Genomic DNA, 16,828 nt, shown 5'->3' with positions numbered 1-16,828 from the left:
ATAGACAGGAAATGTTCATCTCAATGTACTGTGATTTAGGAAACAGAGTGGGGGGAGTGTAATGGGAGAGAAATAACAAAACCTAATAGATCAAAAGAGCGAGAGAGAGAGAGAGCGAGAGAGCGAGAGAGAGCTAGAGAGAGTGAGAGAGCGAGAGAGAGCTAGAGAGAGCGAGAGAGAGCGAGAGAGAGAGCGAGAGAGAGCGCGAGAGAGAGTGAGAGAGAGAGAGAGAGAGAGAAAGACAGAGAGGGGGAAAGAGAGAGCGAGAGGGAGAGCGAGAGAGAGAGGGAGAGCGAGAGAGAGAGGGAGAGCGAGAGAGAGCGAGAGGGGGAGACACACACACACTCCCGAGAGAGAAAACCAATGACAGTATATTCTGGCAAGCCCGTAGTTTCTTTGTTTAGTTTTTATTGGAAAATTGCTGGCGTACATTTTAGCATTAGTGCAGAGTGAAATATACAGGGACAAAAACATCTGAGAAACGTTAGTATAGGGTTAAAAAAAAAAAGCGCCAGGGCATCATTAAAATAAAAAATCCTCTCTATTTTTTAAACGGACAGTTTAAAAGAAGTCGACGTCTTCTGGAGCATCCAGATCTCTGTACTCTATGATGGCTCGAGGGTCCCCTCTGATCATCCTGGTCAAAAAATAAACCAATCAATCAATCAATCCAATTCTAAAATATATAAAAAAGGGTTGATCAAGTTTCAAACATCAAATGGCTCTCAGCATTGGTACCAAACAAATCGTCTGGAGAACTCAAACTGGAACCTCGCCTCCTTGCTACCGACCTGTTCCGTGGTTTCCCCGGGTAACCGCCCTGCCCCCTGAACGAGTCGTAATTGCCTCTCCCTCCACCGTACTGGTTCGGAGGGTACGGGGGCCCACCTGGAGATCAAAAACACAAGAAAAGGTTTAGGAACAAAATGTGGCTCGGGGGTGCAGCGGTTAAAAGAAAGGGGGTCTCGATACCAGGAGGTTCAAATCCCGGCTCAGCCACTGACTCCCTGTGTGTGTGCGTGTGTGTGTGACCCTGAGCAAGTCACTGAACCTCCTTGTGCTACGTCCTTCGGATGAGACGTCAAACAAACGAGGTCCTGGAATAGAACTAACTGCTGTGAATTTGGAAAAAAAGGGTTTTTCATGCTGATTAAAAACATTAGTAGCCTGCCTTGGCAAATAAACAGGGTGTCAAACCTGCTTGTGCAGAAGAATAATTTTAGAAACAGGAGAGATCAGGCTTAGTCCAAGCATGGCACAGTTAAATAAGGCTATTATATTTCATGTTCATTATAGCTTATGAGAAAAATAACTGAACTGACCACTGTGTGCTTAGTACTTTTATACAAGGGCTTACGATAAACCCCTATAGTCTTTGTTCAATAAATTGTTAGCACACACACACACGTATATAAACTAAACTAATCTGAACAGGTGAAATGTTATATATAAAGACTACATGCAAATCTGACAAAGGCTTGAATTGAAAACGGTTAAACAGCAGCTGTGAATCACGTGCACGTTACACAAACACAATGATTTTTAACTGGCTACTTGGACTTACTGGAAGTGCCACTTGCTTCACACACAGAATGCAAAGGCGTGCTCTTACAGAGTTTCGAGAAAGGGAAGTATTAATCAAATCTTTCTGTTGGCACCCTTACCTCCGTAGCCCATGACTGGAGGGCGAGGCTGTCCGAATCCCATCAGACTCTGCGGGGACTGATGAGGGTAGGGCACTCCTTGATTCAGTACACCTGAGAGAGAGAGAGAGAGAGAGAGAGAGAGAGAGAGAGAGAGAGAGAGAGCACTTGAGTTTTAGTTGTAATGGAAACAGTAACCATGTGGTTTTCTCTTTATTTTAACATATCCATGTGCGTTTGTGTATGCATGTGTAAGAGAAGATAGACAGGAGAGATTTTTTTCTCTCAAAAAACAGCCAACTTCAACGTTCCGCTCTGTGTAACACGCCTGTGGTCGAGGGAAAGTGTGTTTGAAAACAAAACAGCGGAGGTACTTGTAGGCGTTTGATGCCATGGTGGTAACTGCACTCTCTTAATTTCTATTACAAACCTTAAACAGTAATTTAGTATACATAATGCTGCAGTATCCCTTTCTACTTAAACCTTCAGGCATCCTGGTGTGGAGTCTATCAATGGAGCCCAAGACGTCAACTACTCCCAAGCTGCTGAACATTCCCTTATTCCCGTGGGTCACTTTGGGTTTTCCTGCTTGTGCTCCCTCCTCTGGAATTCCCTGCCTCTAGTCGGCAGAAATTCTGACACTCGAAGAATTTAAAAGTCTCTTACAAGCCTGTTTTTTTGTTTTTTTTCCTGCTCTTCTCTAAGCTTATGGAAAAGACATTTGTATATTATTATTATTATTATTATTATTAATTTCTTAGCAGACGCCCTTATCTAGGGCGACTTACAATAGTTACAAGATATCACATTATTTTTTACATACAATTACCCATTTATACAGTTGGGTTTTTAATGGAGCAATCTAGGTAAAGTACCTTGCTCAAGGGTACAGCAGCAGTGTCCCCCCACCTGGGATTGAACCCACGACCCTCCGGTCAAGAGTCCAGAGCCCTGACCACTACTCCACACTGCATTTTACTTGTTAGTATTGTATTTTAATGTTTGATATTAGTTTAATTTGAGCTTGTTTTGTAAAAGCGCTTTGGGAAAGGTGCTGTATCTAAATAAATGAATGAATCGATCTGCATGTATTTTGCTTGGTTCTTTTGGCGGTACCCACCTGGCGCTGGGGGAGGGGGCGGTTTGATTTCAGGCAGAGACGGTCGCTTGGCGTCCATCAGGAAATTGTTGAAGAAAATCACCTCCTTCCTGACCTCTTCGATCTTGTCCCCGTGCTTGTTGAAAATGTGTTTGCGAACAAACTCCGGACCCTGCAAAACAAAACCATTTGATTATTTTATTATTTATTTTTAAGATATACAATAGTTACTTGGAGCTTTCCAGACCTAAAAAGCTGAGCTTGAAACTCACACACCAGCCATGCTGCTGCTGCACCCAGTCCTGGGGTTCAGAGCTCCCCTCAATGAAGTCTGTTATTATTATTAATATTGAAATGATCAGGAGCCAGGAGTTTGAGCAGGGTTACAAACTCACACTAGCCCTGCTGCTGCTGCTGCTGCACCCAGTCCTGGGGTTCAGAGCTCCCCTCAATGAAGTCTGTTATTATTATTAATATTGAAATGATCAGGAGCCAGGAGTTTGAGCAGGGTTACAAACTCACACTAGCCCTGCTGCTGCTGCTGCTGCACCCAGTCCTGGGGTTCAGAGCTCCCCTCAATGAAGTCTGTTATTATTATTAATATTGAAATGATCAGGAGCCAGGAGTTTGAGCAGGGTTACAAACTCACACTAGCCCTGCTGCTGCTGCTGCTGCACCCAGTCCTGTATCAGAGAGAGGGTGTTCCCTGGATTGTAACTTCCAAGGAGATTTGGAGAAGACTCGTACCAAAACATAATGGAAATAAGGGTAAAAATCTAAAACTAGGATTAAAAAAAAAAAAAAAAAAACCCAAAGTAAAAGCTACCACTAAAACAAAATGAATCTTTTTCAACCATAGCCACTGCAACTAATGTATGGTTTTTTTTTGTTTTTTTTTTAAACAGCATGTATAGCTTTAGGTGTGGCATGTTAGTAATAAAAAAACCTGTTCTACACCTATAAAAAAACAAAAACAAAACTGAAACAAATCAGAAACTGAAGTGTAATAAATTAACATTACCAGCGAACAAATCAGAACATGATGCCTAAATAAAATAAAAAAAGATAATGAAAATCAAGGGTATAATCTGCAATAGGGTACAAAAAAAACCAAACATTGAAAACCACTGTTTAAATTAATAAATAAAACTGCCCTAAATTCACATACATAGACAAAGGCCCCCCCCCCACCCCTCACACACACACCTTAAACTTCTTGCCACTCAGTGGGCACAGCCACTTGTCCTTGCCCAGCTCCTGTGTGTTTGCAGAGACAAACTTCTCCACCTCTTGCCCGGGGTCCTTCTTGCCCATCTTCTTGGCCTCCTCCTCGGAGATGCTCTCCTTCACACTGAACAGCGGGTTCAGCTTCTCCTCAAAGGTCTTCTGCCAGTCCACCACTGTCACGGGAGACACACACAAACAAACAAACACACTTAGCTCGAGCTCCTTTACTGTGGAGGTCCGTTCGCACGCGGCGAGATGGTGGATCAAATCCCGGCTCAGCCACTGACCCACTGTGTGTGTGTGCGACCCTGAGCAAGTCACTGAACCTCCTTGTGCTCCATGCTTCGGACAAGACGTCAAACATGAGGTGCTATTGGAAGTGACTCTGCATCGTTCACTCCCTAGTCTCAAGTTGCTTTGGATAAAAGCGTCTGCTAAAAATGACTCAATATGTTTTAAAAAAATAGGAGAACGGCAGAGCTGTGTTTAAAAAGCACCCCCCCCACCCCCCCAGTGGTCTTGTTCATTCTCACAGCATCGTTCGCTCTCCCTGGGTAGCACCCCCCTCCCCACCCCACCCCCAGCTCTTACCCTCCCCGTGTGTGATGCGGTTGGGGGGGACGGGGCCCCGGACGTGCAGCAGGCCGCAGCGGTTGGGCATCTCGTCCTCACACTGATACTCGCAGCTGTTGTAGTAATCGATGGAGTGAACGATACGCAGGTACAGCAGCAGCCGGTCCAGCACCTAGAGGACACAACACAGGGCCGGGTCACAAGACCAGACTATGGTACTGTGCGCACACACACACACACACACAGTTATTTTGATCAAAACTTCCCAACGTTTCGGTACGTTTAACACACCTTTGGGTCAAAAAAAAAAAAAAAAGGAAGTGTGTTTGACCAAGCCTGTTACTATCCTCCTCCTCCTCATCATCATCACTTTAACCTTTTTGAGTTCCAAGCCTTGCCATGCGTACAGTGCACTGCACAGGTGCCCTTACCTTGACCAGCTTGTCGTCCCTCTCGATGGTGACCTCAGTGGGGTTACCCTCCTTCGCCCCGTCCTCGGGCTGGTCCCCGCTGCTCCCCAGCAGCTCCTCCTCCTCCGCGCTCACCTCCTCGATCAGGTAGTCTGTGATGTTCTTCAGGATGGGGTTCTGAGCTGCCATCTGCAGAACACATTATTAATAATATTAATAATAATAATAATAATAGAGTCAATTAAAAGACGCTTTTATCCAAAGCGACTTGCACAAACTAGGGGTGTGAACTATGCATCGTTATTATTAGTTTATTTAGCAGATGCCTTTATCCAGGGTGTGTGAACTATGCATCAGCTGCAGATTCACTTACAACATCTCACCCGAAGGATGGAGCACAAGGAGGTGAAGTGACTTGCTCTGGGTCACACATACACACACACACACACACACACACACACACAGGGAGTCAGTGGCTGAGCCGGGATTTGAACCTCCTGGTATCGAGACCCCTTTTCTTTAACCACTGGACCACAGAGCCTCCTATAAAACTGCTGCTGCAGAGTCCCTTGCAATAGGACCTCGTTTGTTTTACGTCTCATCCGAAGGACATGCAGACATGGTCAATTACAACCAGTTTTTTTTTTTTATTTTCAAGTTTTATGCAATTTGTTTTAAAAAGTAAATGTTTTAATTCACACACTTTTTTTTTTATACAATTACAACCACTTTTAAAATATATTTTTAACATATTCATTAGGACTATTTTATTTTCGTATTGAACGGTCTAATTGTTGGCAGTGGTTCTGTGTATGCGACACGCGTGGGGATCCTCACACAAAGTGTATCTTGCGATTCTTGGCTTTGTATTGTAGTGTTGCTTCGAGATACTACTTGCATGAAAGGCGCTATATAAAAATGATTTTGGGCCAAACAGGTTTTCCTCTAAATCGCAAACTTTTGTTCTAAATGAACTTTAACAGGAATTGACCCCCCCACCCCCCCGCGCCGGGGCTGGCTCCTCACCGCGATGGCGTCTCCCTTGCCCTTGTCCTTGGAGCGCCACAGCAGCTCTCGCTCGTCCATGGCGTGGATCAGCTTGGCAGACAGCTTGATGTCGTTGCGCAGGACCTGCTTGTGCTGCGTGATGCCGCTCACGTAGCGGACTCTGCGCACCAGATCCTTGTTCACCACGGGGCTCAGCTCGCAGTCTCGCAGCTGGGACAGAGCAAACACACACAAAGACAGAAACAAACGCACACGCTGTTAAAAACGAGCAAAACAGAGCCGGCAGCACTACCCTGTATAATGCCACACTAATATATATATATATATATATATGTAGCGCCCTTCACACCACAGCATCCCAGAGCACTGTACAAAGTTAAACAAAACAGCTGGCTGTCATTTATTTTATCTATCTGTCTAGTTTTGTGGGACTCTATTCTGGTTGACATTAGGCAGGTTGAAACGGATTCTTTTAAGTCAAAATTGAAAACTTACTTTTATTTTTAAAATAAAGGGCTTTTAGGGCAGCAGTGTGGAGAAGTGGTCAGGGCTCTGGACTCCTGACCGGAGGGTCGTGGGTTCAATCCCAGGTGGGGGGGGGGACACTGCTGCTGTACCCTTGAGCAAGGTACTTTACCTAGATTGCTCCAGTAAAAACCCATAACTGGGGAATTGTATATAAAAATTAAATAATAATGTGATCTGTATAATGAGAAATAATGTGATATCTTGTAACAATTGTAAGTCGCCCTGGATAAGGGCGTCTGCTAAGAAATAAATAATAATAATAATAATAATAATAATAATAATAATAATAATAATAAAATTGGTTGTAACTGGAGTATGTTATATAGGATGAGCTATTTTGTTTAAGCTTTGTACAGCACTCTGGGATGCTAGAATAAAACACAGGTGGCGTTGTATTGTAGAACTTCCAAGAAAGCTTAAAAAAAAAAAAACACAGAAACAAGCCAGCGCAGCACTCACCCGGATATTCTGCAAGCTCCAGCAGATCTCTTTGATGTTGACGCTGCGGTCGAACGTAACCCACCCCCTTCGGAAAAACCTGTGGAGCAGAGAGGAGGGGCCGTGAGAGAGAGATGACGGCACGCAGGGTGTTAAGGGAGGGGAGGGGGGTGAGGAGTGGGCACGGGCAGCGATGCACAGACGTTACTGACTGTCCCCTGGGAAGATTAAAAGCTCTATAGCAGGGGTCTCCAACCTTGGTCCTGGAGAGACCCAGTCCTGCTGGTTTTCCAGGTGTCTTTACATAAGTGGCTAAAGATCTGGAACACATCTTCATCTTGAATAATTAAGCCAATAATGTGTGCAATTAAGCAACTGTGAACTTGGCTGAAAGGAAAACCAGAAGACCCTGTATCTCTCCAGGACCAGAGCCCCCTGCTCTATAACCATCAGTGAAGAGGCTCTAAAATCTATTGGAGAACAACTTACAGAAACGCCTGTCTTTCAAAAGTCCGATTCTCATTGCCTTTTAAATCAATTCTGACACGTCACTGATCAAAACAGCAACGCGCAGTATTCTGTTAAAAAAACCCGAGCTTCTCACAGCGACAAACGAACTGACTTTAAAAACTGAAGTCGCTGTTGGTTAGTCAATTAAAAAAAACTGGCTTCAAATGAAAGCAAATCACAGCAAGGATGTCTGTGAAACACCAAATCCTTTGAAGGAATTGAAATTGGGAATAGATTAAAAAAAAAAAAAAAAAAATTGGAATTAAATTGATTAATTAACGTCTCAAAATATTAATTCTTCAGGGCTTCTAAAAAAGTTATCGTTTTATAGCTATGGAGAAAAGCAAATTAAAACTCACCTCCGGTCTTGCTGTGGATCTGAAAGTGCAACTCTCATGAACCCTGGATATCTTCGGCACAGCTGAAATCAAACAGGGCTGTCAGACACACAGTCTAAACACCACCGCAGTTTAGATCATTAAAAAGGGGGGGGGGGGGGGGGGGTGGGGGGGCTGCTTCGATCCATTCCTGGTTTTACAAGCAGTTCAATAATAAGACACGCTGTGGCTAGCCAAACTCATAGTAAAACCTGGAATGGGAGGAACGGCTACACAATAGGAGTCTTAGTTCCATCCCTGCTGCATGATATTACCTTGACTTGCATAGCAGTTTGATCCATTCCTGGTTTTACTATGAGTTTAATAATAAGACACACTTGAGCTTGTTACCTAGACACACAGACTAATCAAGCTTGTAGTAAAACCTGGAATGGGCGTAACCGCTATGCAATAGGAGTCTTATTTAGGACTCACCGCCACGATCTCTGCCTTGGAGATGTTGGGAGCGAGGCCCCTCATGAACAGGGAGCAGGTCTTGTGGAGCGGGCGGGGGGTGAGCTCCACCTCCTTCCCCTTCCTCTCCTCCTTCCCCTTCCTCTCCCTCTTCTCCTCCTTCCCCTTCCTCTCCTCCTTCGGTTTATCCTCCTCTTCCTTCTCCTTGGGCTCCACTGCGGGAGAGAGACAGATAAATTGAAGACACCGAGAAAGACTTTCACAGTTTAAAACCGTTTCAAACCAGAAGACACACACAGAGAGACACACACACACTCACCAGTCTCCTCTTCCTCCTCCTCTTTCTCCTCCTCCTCCTCCTCTGCTGGTTTCTCGCTCTCAGATTCAGACTCCGAGTCGGACACGCTGCCTTCGTCTTCATCATAACTGTCATCCCCGCTGTGCTTCCTCTTACGTTTCTTGCTCACCTGCACACAGAAAAAAATTTAATTAACGTCAAAATTAAATTCTTAACACCTTTGTGGCCGTGTTGCATCCAATTTGCTGTTTTTATTTCTGCCTTACTAACTCCAAACTAAAAAAGGATTATTTTTACTTACCCATTTGTATTCTTAAAATATACCACAGTGTTTAAGACTACATTAAAAAAGCATGTTTATATTGAAAAAGACTAAAAATAAATGCTTTAAAACTACTTCCTACTCTACAAAACAAAAGTAGCAACATTTTATAGCATACTTACCTGATCACAAACTTATAAGCCAAATTCTGGACATTGTTTGGCTACAAAATCAGGTTATTTTAAACACTTGATAATAGAAATAGATTAAGAGATATAAAACCAAAATTACACATCATTATGATGAATTAGTAATTCAGCAGACACTTTTATCCAAACCGACTTAGAGACCAGAGGCTGAACTACGCATCACAGCTGCCGCAGTCTCGCTTGCTATAGGACCTCGTTTGTTTTACGTCTCATTCGCGGGACGACGTGCATTTTCAGTACAGAAGACATTTAAAACCCCCAAACCACAAAGCTCTCTTCCCCTCCACGCTGCTCCGTACCTTCTTGCTCTCTGGCTCTTCCTTCGCGGCCGACTTCTCTCCCTCATCCTCGGAGGGCTTTTTGATTTTCTCATCCACACTTTCACCCCCGCTCTCCCCCTTCGACAGGGGGGAAAAAAAAAAATAAGTAAACAAAAGAGAAACATAAGTTACTTTTATTTGAGCAGCCTTTTCTTTTTAATACTTCTAAGACTTGCTTTCCTCACAGCTTTTTTTAAAACCGCTAACAAGACTGTGCAGAATTTAAGGGGGATGTTTTTGTATTGTGTCATCTTTTACTTGTGTTATTTTTAAAAGGTAGAAGCACACTGAAGCGAATCAAAATCGCGACAGGCGCTAGTTAAATGAAGATCGATTGGTTTAGGATTCACCTGCCGTGTCTGAATCTTACCTTGTCCTCTTTTTTGTCCTCCTTGTCGGCGAGCTTGCGGTCGCTGTCCCCGCCTCTCGGCTCCTCTTTCTTGGGGGGCTCCCCTCCGCCCGGCGCCCCTTTCTCGTGCTTATTCTCTTCCTCCTCTGTGGTCTGCTCCAGGATGCGCAGGTCGTGTTCTGTCCCGCCCTCCATTTTGATGACCGCTGCCGGGAGGAGGGGGGTGGGGAGGAGGAAGAAGAGATTCAAGTCAAGGCTGTAAGATTCAGAGAGGTGCCAAACTCTGCTCTGTGCTGAATAAGATCCTAGTACAAAACCAGCCAGGCTACACAATATACCTGCCTGCATGAAAACCTCAGGGTGTGAGAAGGAGGCTGTGTGGTCCAGTGGTTATAGAAAAAGGGCTTGTAACCAGAAGGTCCCCGGTTCAAATCCCACCTCAGCCACTGACTCGCTGCGTGACCCTGAGCAAGTCACTTCACCTCCTTATGCTCCGTCTTTCGGGTGAGACGTAGTTGTAAGTGACTCTGCAGCTGATGCATAGTTCACACACCCTAGTCTCTGTAAGTCGCCTTGGATAAAGGCGTCTGCTAAATAAACAAATAATAATAATAATAATAATTTCTCCCTCATTTTACCATGTGTGGTTAAGTGTTCCTTTTCTCTTGCTGTTTTTAAAATTAAAAATAAATCGCTCGAGTTTGAATGAAAACCAGAAGACCCTGAGACAGCCCTCCAGGACTGGAGTCTGACAGCCCTGTGTTACAAGGACAAATGAATAACGAAAACGAAGACACTGCTGCGCGCGCGTGTGCACGCGCGTGTGCTTGTTAAGACCCAGGAAGCCACGACCAGGTCGACTCACCTGCATCGAGGACCTTGAGGATCTCGGGCGCCTTCTCCATGTCCAGGGAGATCTTATCGAACCAGCCGTTCTCCAGGAGGAAGAGGAAGACCCCCAGCCGGTTCTGCAAGGCGCTACGGGCCTCAGACTTGCGCTGGCCAGCCTCGTCCGGGTGGTACCTGGACCGGAACCTTCGGGAAGAATTTCGGGATGCGTGGGAAGAAAGGGAGGGGGGGGGGGGGGGGGGGGCAGGGATGAGAGCAGGCAATCAGTAACCGTTACCAACGCATTTAAATATATATATATATATATATTTCATCAATTAAATGACATGCATTAGTTATAAGCTGTAATCTACAACAATTAAAACAGGCTAGGGTTTCCCAGTAATCCATGTCAATTTGCTTCATGTAAAAGTCTTGGGATAGGTCAAACTATTTTGGTTCTTGTACCCTATTCATACTGCCTAGGTCAGTGGTACTCCACTCTGGCTCTCTATTCCAGTCCAGGTTTTCACTCCAAGCTGGTTCTAAATGTATTTAATTGAAGCGGTTATGAGGTAACTAACTCAGAGACCGGCTTGGAATAAAGGCCAGGACTGGAATGGATCTCAGTGGTCAGAGTTGAGTAGCAATGGCCTATACGCGTGATGGTCACGGTTTGAGAATTTTGCATGAAGGTAACCTGGCTTCAACGCTTTGTCGATCACACAGTATTAGGGTAGCGTGTACAGGGAGGAAGTGTATTCGGGGGTGGAAACAAGACTCCTGTTGCACAGCGGTTTGATCCAGTCCTGGTTTTACTAGTCATAAGACACCCGAGCACGGTGCTTACACACACACTGGGGTTTGTAGTAAAAACCTGGAATGGGTCAAACTGCTGTGCAAGAGGAGTCTTATTTCCAGCCCTGATAATACTGGGAAACCTCTCTCACTTAGCATTAACAACAAAAGAAGATTGGAAAAACTAAATATTTATGACAAAGAAATGCATCACTTGTGTGGACCAATTTACCTTAGCTTCTTTTAGGACTTAACACACCACACATTTTTTTCTTTGTGTGTGCGTGCGTGCGTGCACTTATGGGCTCTTCTGTACGTTTTCGTCGAAGTGGGTTTTATTTTTTTATTTTTAAATCCACTTCACCCAATTTTTGCGCGCGTCTGTTTTTAGTTTGCGTTCTACCAACAAAAAAAAAATATGTGCGCCTGTCTAGCTATCGGACCCTAAGACTTGTACCGCTAAACGCTGCATTGTGCGCAGCGCAAACCCTCTCTGTCTACAAAAACGAGCAGAGCGACAAGACAATACATATCCGGTGAGGCTCACAAGGAACAATCCTGTTTTGTTCTTCGGAATCCTTGGAATTTGAAGGGGAGGGGGGGGGGGGGGGGAGGGAAGAAGGGTTTTGTTAAACAAAACATATATGCATACACTTTGACATCTTTATACAACTCAAAAGTGAAAAGAAAGCTACATTTATTAAAACCCGAGTCCTTGGGTTTTGTTTCCAAGCGTCCATGGATCACATGCACATAATTAAGGACTATTTTTATACGGATCTCAAAATGAAAACTTTAATTAAAAATCGGACGAGAACTGCTTATTAAATAGTCCTTAATGTTATGTGAATAGAGCCCATTAACACCAGTTTAACATTATTTTAATTTTGTTTTGTTAAACCGACATCATGTTCCTATTACTTCTTTATTAGATTGTTATGAGAAATCTTAATTTGTTTTAAAAAAAAAAGTCTAAATGCAAATTACATAAATACAGCTTGCGTTCTGTTTCACACTAAGAAATTAGAAATTAATTTAGTACTTCATGAGTTAATGGCATGAATTACAAGGAGATTAAAATCCTAGAAAAAGAGGACTTTTTGGAAAAAAAAAAAAGGACTTGATTGATGTTTGTAAAATCCCTACATGCTCTAGACCAGGGGTGTCAAACTCAGCTCCTGGAGGGGCTCACAGTGGCTTTCGTTCCACCCCTCCTTGCTCTCAATTACTTAATTGGTCTAATTATTTGATTAATTGGACACACTGAACACTTCTCTACAGGTCTCAAAATGTTCCATGAATCCAGTGCATATTTTTTCTTTTTTTTTTCCTAAATCAAACTGTAAAAAGACCTGGGGAGGTGGGGGGTGGGGGGGGTTGGGGATATTAAAAAAAACGTGTGTCCAATTAAATATAAATGAGATCAATTAAAAACAGTTAACGGAGAGCTCAAGTTGGAATAAAAACCGGAAGACCTCGCGGCCCTCGAGGACTGGAGTCCGACGCCGCTGGGCTAGATAAAAAATTAACTTTAGCAACAATTTGAAAACTCAGCAAAACTACACAGATAAACAAACAGCTTGTTTTCTGGGATCTATCTATCTATATCTACACACACACTTTTTTCTCTCCCCCCCACAGACGCAGTGAGCTTGGCGCGGCGCGAGAGCGCGCAGTGGAGCAGCGTACCATTCCTCGTCCTTGTGCGCCAGGAAGAAGTCCTGCATCTGCTGCCGGCGGAAGTCGATCTTGTACTCGTTGTACCGCTTCACGGCCTCCGTCTCGTCCACGGAGTCGTCCAGCGAGAGCAGGAACTCCTTGAAGGTCTTCATCACGGGCGGAGGGGGGCCCATGTCCAGATCGTGGAGGTTACCCAGCCTGCCCACCGCGAAAAACAAACAAACAAAAACGCAGAAATAAACACGACTTCTAGTCTGATTTTTGGTGTCACCCCCCCCTGCCCGACTTTTCTACTCTCCTTTAAGAATTCAATAGATACCTGTTAAGACATTTGTGTATCTCGATACACAAATGCTTTAAAATGTATTTTTTTTTTTTTTTTTTAAAGCAAGCGTTCATTTTTCATTAACAAGCAGAGAAAGCGCCAATGCGATCGCAACACCTTGACAAAAGAGACTAAACTTTCTTAAAAGCTACAACGAAAAAAACAAAGTGTTTTATGCCAGGCACGCTATCGCAATCCTTCCACGCAACTGCATTTGCATGAAGAGGAGTCGCTTCTGCTTGCAAATTATTAATAAGTAAGAGCCAGCATGTTAATGTGCACAGCTGTTTATCTGAACTGATCCTGCGCACCTGTGCCATGGGGCTTACCTGGCTTGGATGGGGATGCCGTGGTGAGGCTGCATCAAGTGCATGTCGGGGTGTCCCCAAGGCTGAGGGGGGCCATAACTGGGGGGCCCCCCACCCCCATAGGGCATGTCGTAGCCGCCGTGGTACGGGTCTCCACTGTGGTCATCCCTGCAAACAAAACAAAGAAAAAAAAACAGAACACACACAACACGAGAGAGAGAGATTAAAAACAGAGAGAGGACAAATCATGTGTCACAGATACAGAAAGACTTTCCTTCAGGTCACGATTTTATTTACATTTGAGGGGAGCTCTGAACCCCAGGACTGGGTGTAGCAGCAGCAGCAGCAGCAGGGCTAGTGTGAGTTTGTAACCCTGCTCAAACTCCTGGCTCCTGATCATTTCAATATTAATAATAACAGACTTCATTGAGGGGAGTTCTGAGCCCCAAGACTGTGGACTGTGCGAGTTCCTGACCCGATTGCTCAGTGTGGTTTATTATGACGTGCTCAGAGTTCCTGACCCGGTTGCTCAGTGTGGTTTATTATGACGTGCTCAGAGTTCCTGACCCGGTTGCTCAGTGTGGTTTATTATGACGTGCTCAGAGTTCCTGACCCGGTTGCTCAGTGTTCTTTTATTATGACGTGCTCAGAGTTCCTGACCCGGTTGCTCAGTGTTCTTTTATTATGACGTGCTCAGAGTTCCTGACCCGGTTGCTCAGTGTGGTTTATTATGACGTGCTCAGAGTTCCTGACCCGGTTGCTCAGTGTGGTTTGTTATGACGTGCTCAGAGTTCCTGACCCGGTTGCTCAGTGTGGTTTATTATGACGTGCTCAGAGTTCCTGACCCGGTTGCTCAGTGTGGTTTATTATGACGTGCTCAGAGTTCCTGACCCGGTTGCTCAGTGTGGTTTATTATGACGTGCTCAGAGTTCCTGACCCGGTTGCTCAGTGTGGTTTATTATGACGTGCTCAGAGTTCCTGACCCGGTTGCTCAGTGTTCTTTTATTATGACGTGCTCAGAGTTCCTGACCCGGTTGCTCAGTGTTCTTTTATTATGACGTGCTCAGAGTTCCTGACCCGGTTGCTCAGTGTGGTTTATTATGACGTGCTCAGAGTTCCTGACCCGGTTACTCAGTGTTCTTTTATTATGACGTGCTCACCAGTCCCTCCTCATGCGTTTCTGCGGCGGGCTCAGGTCGTGCCGCGGCGGGGAGAATCTCTCTCTCCGTCCCCGGTCGTAATCGCGGTACTCCGCTCTGCTCCGCCTCTCGCGGCCTCGATCCCACTCCCTGAACGGGAGAAAGACAAAATAAAAACCTTAGGAGCAGTAGGCTTCCAACCAATCCCGATCCTGGAGGGCTATTCCACTCCAGGTTTAACAGGAGATCATGAAGAGGTTCTGGACGGACACATTAGTTCAATAAAACCATTTAGAACAGGGCTTGGAATAAGACCAGGAGCGGAACAGGCAACTTTATCCAACCCCTGCATTAAAGGCTTCAGCCACAGCAAGCCTCAACCCCCATTGCGCAGCAGTTTGATCCATTCCTAGTTTAATAATAACAAGACACACACCAAGCCTCCTACAGTGTGGTATTTAAATTAATTCCATTAACTGATAACTACGAACGGCTCTTTAAACGCTACACAGCGGGAGCCGGACCCTTTCCAAACCCCTACCTGTCGTTCCAGTCATCCCGGCGCCGGTCATCTCGCTCCCTCGAGCGATCGTAGTCGCTTCTCTCGCGGCGGAATTTGTCTCTTCTCCGGCGATCGTACTCGTCGTCGCTGTTATCAGCCATGTCTGCGCCAAGAAAGCTGCGGGGAGGAGAACCACAGGCTTAGCACTGTTCTCAAATGGGTCACAAATGGAGATTAGATAAAGGGGCATTCAGAACACAAAATAAGAGGCACTTTTTTTACACAGAGAATTGTGAGGGTCTGGAACCAACTCCCCAGTAATGTTGTTGAAGCTGACACCCTGGGATCCTTCAAGAAGCTGCTTGATGAGATTTCTGGGATCAATAAGCTACTAACAACCAAACGAGCAAGATGGGCCGAATGGCCTCCTCACGTTTGGAAACTTACTTATGTTCTAAAGTACTGGTACAATTGGGTGCGATATAGTCGAGAATAGTCGAGGGCTGTAGCGTGTATATATATAATTACAATGTCCATTACAGTTTAATACTGCATATACAGCAATATTGGAAATTGTTAGTCTGTACTGATCAAAACGTGTCCGTTTACTCGGAGAGGGATAAAAAAAAAAAACGAAATCGCGGAACACTAAATATAGGTAATTATTTTTCAAATTGAGACAATACCCATGAAAATGTATAATTTATTCTTCGTTGTGGTTTATCTGAGCTCTGGAGTTAAGTGTTTGTTGACAGGACCGCCTTGTAACGGAAATCTAGGTCTCAAACGGGTTAAATTCCTGTATAAATACTATTTTACTGCATTTAATCCTGTACTTCAAAATACTGTAATCTGCCAAGTGTTTAATCTGTAGTATTTTGTATTTAATCATATTCTGATGTAACTATCTCTGACACTGTTATCTGCTGTATTATTGAATCGGATTTTGTCACACTTGTACTTGCTTGAACCAAAGTCATTGTATTTATCTTGCTCTTAATTGTATTATTACTTGTACTGTGATTCTTGAAATGTATTTTTGTTTACGACTGTAAATCGTCCTGGATAAGGGCGCCTGCTAAGAAATTAATAATAAATAAATAAATAAATAAATAAATAAAAACATTTTCACCGAGTTTGGCCTGCGTCGTGGAAACGTGACACATTGTATTTTTATTTGCTTAGAGGTACAGTATTAGAAATCGTTTTTTTTTTAATTTATGTTTTAAATATATTTTAATATAAATGTTCGAGAATCTTCCTCAGCTCGAGCGACCTCCTCAGACACGGGTCTCGTTCATTTTTTAAAATGTTTTATTTATTCCAAAACAAGTCGATGCCAGCGACGTAAATCCTTCTAAATTACACGAAACGATAAAAGCATACCTTAGTTACTCCTTTACCACCTTTCCGACCCCGTTTTTATCGTGTAAAATAAAAAAAAAGCTGAATTTATTGTCTCTGTTTTTAAAGCCAGCTCGGCTCCTTACCTTCTTCCTGCGGCAGCCCCTGGCGAGTACCCGGATGACCGCGCTTTCGGGTTAAGACGAACAGGTCGAGTGGCGGAACAAAGATGCGGTGAC

The 16,828-nt window shown here is 44.2% G+C and overlaps 1 protein-coding gene across 2 annotated transcripts; it reads right to left on the bottom strand.

The window, feature by feature from the left end:
* Positions 1 to 388: 388 nt before the first annotated feature.
* Positions 389 to 16,814, bottom strand: LOC117967955 (serrate RNA effector molecule homolog). 2 transcript variants are annotated; one of them, XM_059019010.1, is made up of 20 exons: positions 16,736 to 16,814; positions 15,285 to 15,422; positions 14,765 to 14,893; positions 13,626 to 13,772; positions 12,981 to 13,169; positions 10,531 to 10,700; positions 9,687 to 9,871; positions 9,296 to 9,394; positions 8,547 to 8,694; positions 8,249 to 8,442; positions 7,796 to 7,857; positions 6,948 to 7,026; positions 5,979 to 6,170; positions 4,974 to 5,141; positions 4,561 to 4,714; positions 3,949 to 4,142; positions 2,764 to 2,914; positions 1,665 to 1,757; positions 792 to 888; positions 389 to 637 (listed from the first exon to the last, which is right to left on the bottom strand). In XM_059019010.1, exons 2-20 carry the CDS (start codon positions 15,404 to 15,406, stop codon positions 562 to 564), a joined length of 2,649 nt encoding a protein of 882 aa, XP_058874993.1. In that variant the 5' UTR covers positions 15,407 to 15,422; positions 16,736 to 16,814; the 3' UTR covers positions 389 to 561. The 2 variants fall into 2 exon arrangements, with proteins under 2 accessions (XP_058874993.1, XP_058874994.1); XM_059019011.1 differs by having other exon boundaries at positions 16,632 to 16,742.
* Between the last annotated feature and the right edge of the window lie 14 nt (positions 16,815 to 16,828).

This window comes from Acipenser ruthenus, unplaced genomic scaffold (genome assembly GCF_902713425.1).
Source record: "Acipenser ruthenus unplaced genomic scaffold, fAciRut3.2 maternal haplotype, whole genome shotgun sequence".
NCBI lineage: Eukaryota > Metazoa > Chordata > Actinopteri > Acipenseriformes > Acipenseridae > Acipenser > Acipenser ruthenus.
Note: the sequence above shows the minus strand (reverse complement) of the source record. Positions and strands in the feature narration are given on the sequence as shown.

Excerpts from the sequence above, each read along its gene's own strand:
- LOC117967955 (XM_059019010.1), bottom strand. The coding sequence starts at position 15,406 with ATGGCTGATAACAGCGACGACGAGTACGATCGCCGGAGAAGAGACAAA. Across the intron at positions 8,443-8,546 it reads GGAGGAGGAAGAGGAGACTG|TGGAGCCCAAGGAGAAGGAA; the intron begins GTGAGTGTGTGT and ends TCTCTCCCGCAG. Across the intron at positions 4,143-4,560 it reads CCGCATCACACACGGGGAGG|TGGTGGACTGGCAGAAGACC; the intron begins GTAAGAGCTGGG and ends CTCCCGTGACAG.